Source organism: Alosa pseudoharengus, unplaced genomic scaffold (assembly GCF_046254945.1).
Source record: "Alosa pseudoharengus isolate Yale_2024_CS ecotype anadromous, Long Island Sound unplaced genomic scaffold, YU_APseudo_1.1 YU_APseudo_1.1_scf_10, whole genome shotgun sequence".
Lineage (NCBI taxonomy): Eukaryota > Metazoa > Chordata > Actinopteri > Clupeiformes > Clupeidae > Alosa > Alosa pseudoharengus.
The window spans coordinates 34,757,787-34,767,749 of record NW_027468565.1 but is presented as its reverse complement, the minus strand read 5'-3'; the positions used below and the strand labels follow the sequence as shown (position 1 = coordinate 34,767,749).

The 9,963-nt window shown below is 42.8% G+C and overlaps 1 protein-coding gene across 1 annotated transcript; it reads right to left on the bottom strand.

The window, feature by feature from the left end:
- Positions 1 to 616: 616 nt before the first annotated feature.
- Positions 617 to 8,907, bottom strand: prpf18 (PRP18 pre-mRNA processing factor 18 homolog (yeast)). Its single transcript, XM_076270802.1, has 10 exons — positions 8,734 to 8,907; positions 8,107 to 8,184; positions 6,290 to 6,394; positions 5,624 to 5,737; positions 4,882 to 5,028; positions 4,406 to 4,474; positions 3,928 to 4,068; positions 3,687 to 3,758; positions 2,855 to 3,010; positions 617 to 1,125 (listed from the first exon to the last, which is right to left on the bottom strand). The coding sequence occupies exons 1-10, from the start codon at positions 8,797 to 8,799 to the stop codon at positions 1,045 to 1,047; spliced, it is 1,029 nt and encodes a 342-aa protein (XP_076126917.1). The 5' UTR covers positions 8,800 to 8,907; the 3' UTR covers positions 617 to 1,044.
- Between the last annotated feature and the right edge of the window lie 1,056 nt (positions 8,908 to 9,963).

Here is a 9,963-nt window from a genome sequence, read left to right as displayed (position 1 = left end):
TAGAATCCAGTGCAGGAAGTTTAGATGTAGTTGGGGGGGGGGGGGGGTCAGATAGAAACTGATGTGAGGGCTTGATTAGCAGAGAAATGTAGCCTGAACAGAACATAAGAGAGAGAGAGGGGGGGTGAGACAGAGAGAGAAAAAGAGAGGGAGAGAGAGAAAAAGAGAGGGGGGGGTCAGATAGAAACTGATGTGAGGGCTTGGATTAGCAGAGAAATGTAGCCTGAAAAGAAGAACATAAGAGAGAGAGAGAAAAAGAGAGGGAGAGAGGCTGCCTTTGCTCTGAGTCAGCCTCACTGCTGACAGCGTCACAGGAACACAGTCGCGTCACTCCATCCTCTGCTAGCTCTCGGTGTCCCGCTCTGGGAAGTACAGATAAGGAGGGATGGAGAGAGCTAAATCTGGAGACACTTTCCTCAGACTAAACCCAGTGAGTCAGGACCCAATGCTCTTGCCAAGTGTGCATCATGAAGTGTGTGCATGAGCGTGTGTGTGTGTTTCCTGTGGACTTCTCTCCAGTGTGACACCATCGTTGGTGACCAAGGGGAGGAATGAAGTAATCAGTAATCCATCTCCTCATACACACGCACACACACATAAATGTCAACAGGACAGCTTGGTTGAGAATGTTTAATTAAAACATGAAATTACAGGTGAACAACATGGTGGTGAAAGACAGTTTGGGCCCTAAAATAGACACCCCTCGAAAACAGGCAATTCCCACCCTCCACTCCACACTGGTTTGGAGAGATCTGCATAATAAAACTTAGGCACCTCACCCCTTATAAGCCCAAAACACAATTCTCTCTCACACACAAGCACAAGCACACACACACACACACACACACACACACACCCAAGCACACACACACACACACTGTATGCACATTACGAAGCAGTGTTGGGACATTTGTGTAAAATGACTTAAAGAATGACATGTCCTCATCTATTTACACATGGACACATGTGTAAGTGTTTGTTGTGTCTTGTGTACACAGACACACACACACACACACACAAAAAGGACATCATCTCCGTAGAGACTCAGAGGGCCTTGTACTCCACACACTTAGAGGGGTCTGTGGAGAAATGCTTCTGGCAGATGGTCATCAACCTCTTCATTCCCTACAGGTTACAGACAAAAGGGTGTAGGTTATGGACAAAACCAATTCAGACCACAGCTACAAGACACCACACACACACAGACACACTAGAATGAAGGATAAAACAAAAACCTATGACAACTAGTCTACAGTTGGGGGCACAGGACACATATCATGATTCAAGAGTAAAAAAAGGCTAGGCTCAAGAGTGCAAAACAAACAGGAGAGGCTTACATGCAATAGCATAGGTCATGGAATTACTGGGGTAGTTCTCACTGTCTGTCCACACACACACACACACACACACACACACACACAGACTTAAAGGGTAACACAGAAGGCACAAAGACTAAATGAGTCCTCTGAAGTGTGTAAACATTAGGGGTGTAACGGTTCATGTATTCGTATTGAACCGAAACGGTACGGGCGTCACGGTTCGGTGCATGCATTTACACGGAGAATACACGGTATAAAAATACATAAAACTCGTGTGTGGATTAATTAATGTCATGCGCAATTACTGTTAAGTAGCGAGAGTTACGGGAGTTCTTTAGCGACACCTAACGCTAATCTGTAGCCTCGCCTTAGCTCTGAAGCTCTGATTGGCGCCTATGTTTTTTTTGTCAGGTCGTCGGTCGAGTCCGTCAGTCATTAGCAGCACTAAGGTTAGACCCACAAGAGTTAGAGGATCCGCTGGTCTCTTTAAGATCGCAAGTTTGAGAACTTCAGTTACAGTAACGTTAGTACAGGCGAAAAAGTGGTGGATAAGATGAAACTGTGTGTCGGCGTTGTTCAGCAGTTGTTGGGTATGTGAGTGGAAAAAATGCTACACATATTCGAAGCCATCACCCAGATGATGTAGGCTACCAATCACTGAAACGAGGGGAAAAAACTTCCCCTGCGCTTCAGCAGCCTTTGGATACAAATGGGGCCAAAACCTATGGCTTACATTAAATGATTTCGTAATGACAGAAAGCTATGTAAATCGCGTGGTAATTACCTTTATGTTGGGGTAACTTGTAACTTCTCACATGAGGTTCTGGTAGTGTTAAGTGCATAGACAGTAAAATAAAGTGACAACGCTAACCAGGCTAATAAACAAACCATGCTACGGTGAGTTAACGTCAAAGGGCAAAGTCACGTGACTTCTAGTTGTAGTCTGTTTATGAAATGAAAGGAGCCATTTCGTTTTTTAAAAAAAGGCAAAATAGTGTGATATTTTCACAGTTAGTAGGCTAGATTATTACTTTACACACAATAAAAAAAATATTGAGGCAAATTGTAGACCCTTCCATATACAACTAAACACAGATGTTGAAGGTCTTGCTTAAGTGGATTTTTAAAAATCATTTTTCTATGTAATTTGCACTTTCAGAAATAAGAGATGCTGTAGGCCTATTTTCAGTTTTATAGCTGATTGTCTTATTTTGTTTACAAGTTACAGATGGAGTCTGGGTACTTTTTGTACTGTTTAGCCTACATCTTACACACTTCAGGCTGTTGCAGATGGCTCAGGGAAGAGACTGTATGACACTAGGTGGTACAGCCTGAGACATGTAAAAAAAAAAATGCTTTCTGCATTTTTGTTTTGCTTTTCCCTCCATTGTACCGAACTCGTACCGAACCGTGATGTCCGAACCGAGGTATGAACCGAACCGTGACTTCTGTGTACCGTTACACCCCTAGTAAACATGTTTCAGTACACATTTGAAACAACACACAAACACACACACACACACACGGGTGCTGACCTGGATGTACTTCCGCTGGGTCTCGTCGTTCAGCACGTGCGCCACGTGTTTGGAGAAGATCTTCTCTCGTCCCGTACGGGCGTGGATGCCCACCATGGTCACTCCGATGGGCCAGGGCGCGTTGCCAATGGCCATCTGTAGGTAGGCGTCATTGGCCTGTGGACACAACACTCTGATATTAAATACACCGATGACCAGGTACAACAGGGCACCACTCCCATCCACACTGCAGTGGTAGACCTACAATTACGATTACTGTACTTACTAAACAAGCTGAAATGAGATGGAACCGTTGTTAGAACAGTCACACTTACTGCTGCACTAACATGTTCTCGTCGTATGGTACCTTGATTGTTTCCCTTTTTTGTAAGTCGCTTTGGATAAATGCATCAGCTAAATGACTAAATGTATGTATGTACATGAATGTATGTGTGTGTAACGGAGGCGAACTGAGCTAGCTAGTTGCCCGTGTAAATCCTCACAGCCCTAACCTTAAGAACGCTTCTAACCGCTGAGTTGGAAGCCTGGGCTTTTAGCTCGGTGGTTAGAGCGTTCGACTCCCATGCTGGTGTGTGTCGAGGTGGCGGGTTCGAGGGCCGGTGTGTGTCGAGGTGGCGGGTTCGAGGGCCGTGAGCGGCGGACGAATTACGACCTCTGTTACATGTGTATTGTATGTACGAACAAGGATGCAGGCAATACAAATCCCATAAGTCTACTGGGGGAAAAACTTTTCATTGGCTTACATCGCCTGATTAAGGAAGACGTACAAGAATATGTGTTCAAATCGGTCTTGAGTTTAATAGTTGACGGGGTGAATGGGTGACAGCCATACCTTCACATACTCTCTCTGCAGCATGAATTTGATAATGTCTGTGATGGACTCCTTGATGTCTGCGGGCAGAGTCTGAAAAACAGGTTCAGAAAGGCTTAAACATAAAAGTATTCCCACCACAAGAAACACCTTCCTTAGTCATTCAGTGTGGGAAAATTAAGTGCAAGCAATCTGTACAGGTAAAAAAACAATGAGTTTCTTTTGTAATATGCTCTTTCATAAACAGATCTGATAGCCATACCTTCTTGCGCAGCTTCCTGAAGAGGGGCTTGAGGTAAGATTCTGTCTGCGACTGTGTAGCACTGGCCAGCTTGCCCTGGACACTTCTCTTAACATGATCCTCTCTTGAATTCAGGTCCTTAGCCCACACACCTAACAAAAACTACATCACACACACACACACACACACACATATTAACACCAATGTGGGAGAGCATTGTTCACCTCATTAATTTGTGCCTTTGTAGTAGTCCTTTATGATCTAGCGAGGGCGGTGGTTGTGTAATGTTTAAGGAGCTGGGCTAAGCGTGCAGTAGCCTGAACGTTGTGGGTTCAATTCCCGGCTTCCACCGTTGTGCCCTTGAGCAAGGCGCTTAACCCCAAGTTACTCCGGGGACAAAGTAATCCCTTGTAATATAGTTGACATATGTAAGTCACTTTGGACAACAGTGTCTGCTAAATTAATAAATGTAAATGTAGTTAAGAAACTCTTCTCTCACCCTTAAGACTTTGTGAATGACATCCTGGTCGCCATTGTCATCTCCAGTACCCAAGGACTCTCCCAGAGCCTGCAAAATAACAAAACAAACAAACATACATCATTATTTCATGAACATCGACAACTTAAATGTTTCTGGCTTGTCATCAAGCTTTTGTTACATTCCTGAGCCCGCTAGGAGCGAGCATGTGTGGTGAAGCTTTGAATGCTAAACGCTTGTGACCAACGGCTGGATTTTCAGTAGCTGTTGAGAGGTATGATAGCACCACCTGGTGGACAAAATAGCACTATAATAATAGAACTTTGCAGCGATACATTCCATAACCAGTCTATTATTGAAACTCTATACCACTTATCAATACCACTAAATGTGCTTTAATACAGCACAAAATGTACACAAAAAAGTACCATAACATTGTTTTACATGTCAGGTAGGCTAGTGTCTCTGTGTGTGTGTGTGTGTGTGTGTGTGTGTACCTGCAGTTCCTCTATGGTGGTGTTTTCCTCGTGCACTTTCAGGTCGTGCTGTGTGTCGACCTCACCAGCCTCCTGTCCTCCCACAACCTCATTGAGGTACTGCTGGTCAATCTTATCCATGGCAGCCTTCAGGTCATTCCTCAAGCCCTGCGCACACGCACACACAGGTATTACAGCACTGGCCAGTCAAGGCAAGCTAGCAGTAGGAGCAAAGCCACACGTGTGCATGTGGAAGCAGGGTGAGGAAACATGTCTGCCATTTATCTAGCATGTGTACATACACAATGTGGATTTTTAAACTATTAAAAACACGAAATCATATGGGGTGATTCAAGAAGTTTAAAAATACTGCTTAGTGTTGTCCTTAATGCATTGTTGGGAGCACCCAGTCTAGCGTAGATTAAGATGTCAAGTGCATTATCACAAAGACAATAAAATGCATTTGCGTTCAACCACAAAAGGAGTTTTCCAACTGTGACATGACAGTTGATGTAATGTGATGATGGTTAGTGGAATGGTATGATGTGATGATGGTTAGTGGAATGGTATGATATGATAATGGTTAGTGGAATGATGTGATGTGATGTGATATAATGTGATAATGGTTAGTGGAATGGTGTGATGTGATGATGTGATAATGGTTAGTGGAATGGTGTAATGTGATGATGTGATAATGGTTAGTGGAATGGTGTAATGCGATGGGGAGATAAAAGGATGGTTAGTAGACTGGATGGGCTCTTGCCTTGTTGACTTCTGGTGCGAGGATCTCAATTTTCCTCAGCCTCTGGAAGGCTTCATAGTCAGACTCGCCGAACAGCCGGATAGGCTCTCCACGCTCCCGAAGCCGGCGGATCACCTGGACACATCATACATAATCATGATCTCCATGATATACATATACAACATATCTACTACTAACTACTCCCAATAAGACCTGCATTAGAAACCACACAATTCATGGACTGTCATTTGCAAAGCATCCCTGATATGGTACCCTTACAGCATCCCTGATATGGTACCCTTACAGCATCAACCCAGGACCTCTAAACATCAGTTCCCCTTCCACTTAATTAATCAATTCTCTTACAGAGTCACGGTTTATATGTTTACGTTTTTGTTAATATGAACACTCATTATTTTCATTGTTGATATTGTTATACTTATTATTATACTTATTATTATTATTATACTTATTAATGTTGTTGTTATAACCATTACCAATGGGCAACATGAAACACAGGGCTTAAAGTAAGAAATAATTGCATGCCTGAAGATACCAGAAATGTTTGAAGCTGGTATATACATTAGTCAGTCAAATCGTAAACACCCTGGCCCAGGCCTGAAATCAGGCATAGTGCCTGAAATCTTTAAGCCCTGGAAACAGCATGCACGTTGAAGATCAGTGTACCTCTTGTCGAGAGAGGGACATTGGAAGCTTCTCCTCTGTTAGCTCCAGCTCGAGCACGGGATTGGATGAACTGGATGGCTTCGGCTCTTCCTCTTTCTGCTCCGGCTGCAATGTGTGCGATGTTCAGAGAGACCAGAATGGACAGAAGTGAATGATTAAAGCACAAATGAGAAATGAAAACTCAAAGTCATCAGAGCTCACAAGCACAACTCAGGATGCATGGCAAATCATTCAGTGCATCTCAGTCAACTTGTTTTATGGAAACCATTAGGGGGGGGGGGGGGGGGGGGTTCCCCTGACAACAACACACTGACACAAAAAGCTCCAACAACTTCTCCCTGCTGCTCCATTGTGAGATGACAGCTGTACCACATGCAATGCAAATTATGCCACAAGCCGCCTACCTTACGATGCCTGACGTTGGCAAGTATAACATATAAAATAACAAAATGCAGCATTGGAATTGGTCAAGATTCCTGGAAGAAAAGCCTTCCCCTCACCACACGAAGATGTATGAAGGCCCATCTCATAGCTCTCTCATGTCTATGACACCTGAACGAGTAGTCGAAGTAAAATGGCAAATGGCCAATCCATGTACTCTGTATAGAGATGACTGAAACAGCAATGAGATGGGATTGGGAGAAGCAGCTCTCCCAGTCTGAGATGCACTACTGACTCATGCTGTCTCTCAAAAACAAACATGCTCTAATATGTGCCTCTGGTAAATCTTACTTGGAGCATCTTGAATGAAGAAATAAAGAGAAAACAACAACCACAACAAATATTTGCACAAAATCAGAGGTCGAAGTGCAACACACAACACGATTCCTTACTATTACTCTTGATGGTGGAGAGAGACGGCCTCAGAAAGACCCAGACTATAACTGGAATATCAATTTAGTTTCCCATACCAAGACATTCAACTCAAACCAAATAAATCCCAGTCTTGCACAAACAAATGCACTTGCAAAAACATTGAAATGCAATTCCAATCATCACTGAAAAAAAATAAAAATAAATAAAACCTGAAGGATTGCTCCATATTGCTGCCGAGTCCAACGACTTTGTGCAACATTGAGCGGCCAAGCTAACCACACCTGTCCAAGATAGACCACTCATTCTTTTTACCATGCAAGGACCAGACAGCTAGAGCTTAAGGCCTGACACATGCTCCAAGACCTGAACAGAGAGCAGTCGGGACAGAAGCTCTGTCTGAGTCCTACCTGTCCCGCGGGCTTTTCAATAGCAACCTACACATGCACACAGGACAGAGGGACAGTTAGTCAAAGGGTGAAGGTCAAGTGGGTCACATAAACTGGGTTAGGGGCACCTTAGTCTTGCCCCCTCATTCCAAGTGTATGTGGGGGTTTGAATAACGGGTAAATACATTAAATGGGGCGAGAAGGCTACGTTTACACTGCATGTTTTGGTCATTTCCTATTTGATTAGACAAACCGTAAAAAGTTTCAAAGCAAAACAGATTTGAATCAGTCCATCAGTTATGTTTGCAACTTCTGTCGAAGAGAATGCAAATGGGGTCGCACTGACTGCCCTTCATCACTGTAAATGTAGCCTGAGATTCACATTTTAACACAGTTCATAAAAACACTGCAATACAACAAACACAGCACCAACTTTATAGTTAGCATAACTCACTTCATAACTTGTTGGACTTTTTTGTTGTGACTAGAGACTACTTAGAAATGTGAATATGAAGTCAGATGATGTGGAAAAACAGATATTTTGTAACTGTATGGTGTATCTAGCTAAATTTACCCAACAAGGAACTGATCGTTGTAATGGATGCTGTGAGTTACCTTGTAGCCACATCTTTTGTAATACTCTTCCTCTTCCTTCCGTGCAAGATCAGCTCGCTTGAAGTACTTTTTGTTATCCTTTAAAAAACACACACACAAACAGATCGGGGACACATGATGACATCACACTGCAAACAACAATAGACAGGCTACGCAAACAACTAATTACCCATCACATGTGTTTTTTTTTTCTTCTTTCAATCTAGCTAGCATATTTGCAATAGTGGCAGAAGCTCGTAAACACACACACACACACACACACACACACACACACACACACACAAAGACGGCTGAGGCAATAAGCCTAACACATCATTTACAACACCAAAACACAAACGAATTCAGATTCAGATTACACACCACACGTTAATGTTACGTGGCTAGCATGTTACATAAATAACCAACCCTCTATAATGGTGTTGTCGAGGAACTGTGATGTGACAAATTCAGAAATGAATCTGCAATCGTATATGGGTAGCTATACAAATATCATAAACGGATTTTAAATGCTTAGCTGCTAGAGTTGCTAGCTGCTGCAGCAGCATCGTAGGCTGGCTAGCTGGTTAGCATAGCTAGCTTCCCAGACTTTCTCCCACCACTACAGCGAGGTTAGTACATGTTACTCACATCTAGAAGGTGTTTCTCTTCCATCACCTTCCTCTTCCTTGCGATTTCGGCTTTAAGAATATCCATATTCAATATTGAAAACTTGAAGAGTGTTGATTCACAATAACCAGTTGCAGTTAGCTACCAGCTTTGGGGTCTTCTTCAAGTTACGTAAAACAACTAACAACACGAATCATTTAACTACATTATAACATTACTGCCACCTAGCGGATTGGCATAATACTGTTGGCCTGCCTGCAGGGTTGGCGTAACACATATGCTTCACACAGACATGGGTGGGCACACAGACAAGGCGAATGTCAGAATATGGATTCCTTTAAAGTCGCAACATTTCCGTGAAACTTTTAAAAATTATAGATGACAAACTCTCATAAAATGGGAAACTTGGCAGGATTAGCTATATTTCCCCCTCTGCTGGAGAACTTGCGCATTATGCTATTTCAAACTCTGGAAAAAAAGTATGACAGAGACTTTCTAATGAGGAGACACAGCACTCAAAAAATCCTCCATAGAAATGCATGGGGTTAGTTTGTAACGCCGATATGGCAGTTGTCTACGCATATCATACCCCTTCTGCGCCAAAACGTCAACATGAATATGAGCCAATCATGTTTTGTGATCTCGCCGCATTTCTGCCGAAAATGCCCAATAAGTGCCCCAAAAGCGTTGTAATATGGCCGCTGAGTGGAGGGACTTGCCTAAAAGGACTTTGGTAATGATAAGCACATGGATTTGTTTACAAGCTAGCGAAACAGTTAGCATAAGTTTGGCAGAACAATGAGGATGTTACAAGGTAAGAAATACGATTTAAAACGAGTTGGTTTCTCACTTCTCTTAACAGGAAGTAGTCCCAATGTTGCAAGGTTTTCCGCCTGGGGACGCTAGGGAAGCGGGGAAAGTCACCATTTTCACCGGAACAGGTCAATTAACCATCCAAATTATTTCTAAACGGGTTTATTAAGTTGAATTAGTTGCCAAGTTTTCCTTTAAAGTCTCATTTTTTGTTTGATAAATGAAAGATAACAGAAATTAAAAGACGTTGAGCTGCATACATTTTTATGCACACACACATGGTGTGTAGCTTATGTGTGTCTGCATGTGTGTGATTGTCTGTGTCTCTGTGTGTGTGTGTGTACTGCCTTGCATAAACATCTGCCATCTAATACAAAATACTGATGTGAAAAATTTATTTAATGCAAATGCAAGTTATGGTTATGATTTGGCAGACGC

What these genes read in the sequence shown, in the direction of transcription:
- prpf18 (XM_076270802.1), bottom strand. Translation starts at nt 8,799, where the DNA reads ATGGATATTCTTAAAGCCGAAATCGCAAGGAAGAGGAAGGTGATGGAA. An exon ending in CCACCATAGAGGAACTGCAG is followed by an intron (nt 4,475 to 4,881) that starts GTACACACACAC and finishes GTTATTTTGCAG; the next exon opens with GCTCTGGGAGAGTCCTTGGG. An exon ending in TCATTCACAAAGTCTTAAGG is followed by an intron (nt 4,069 to 4,405) that starts GTGAGAGAAGAG and finishes TGTGTGATGTAG; the next exon opens with TTTTTGTTAGGTGTGTGGGC.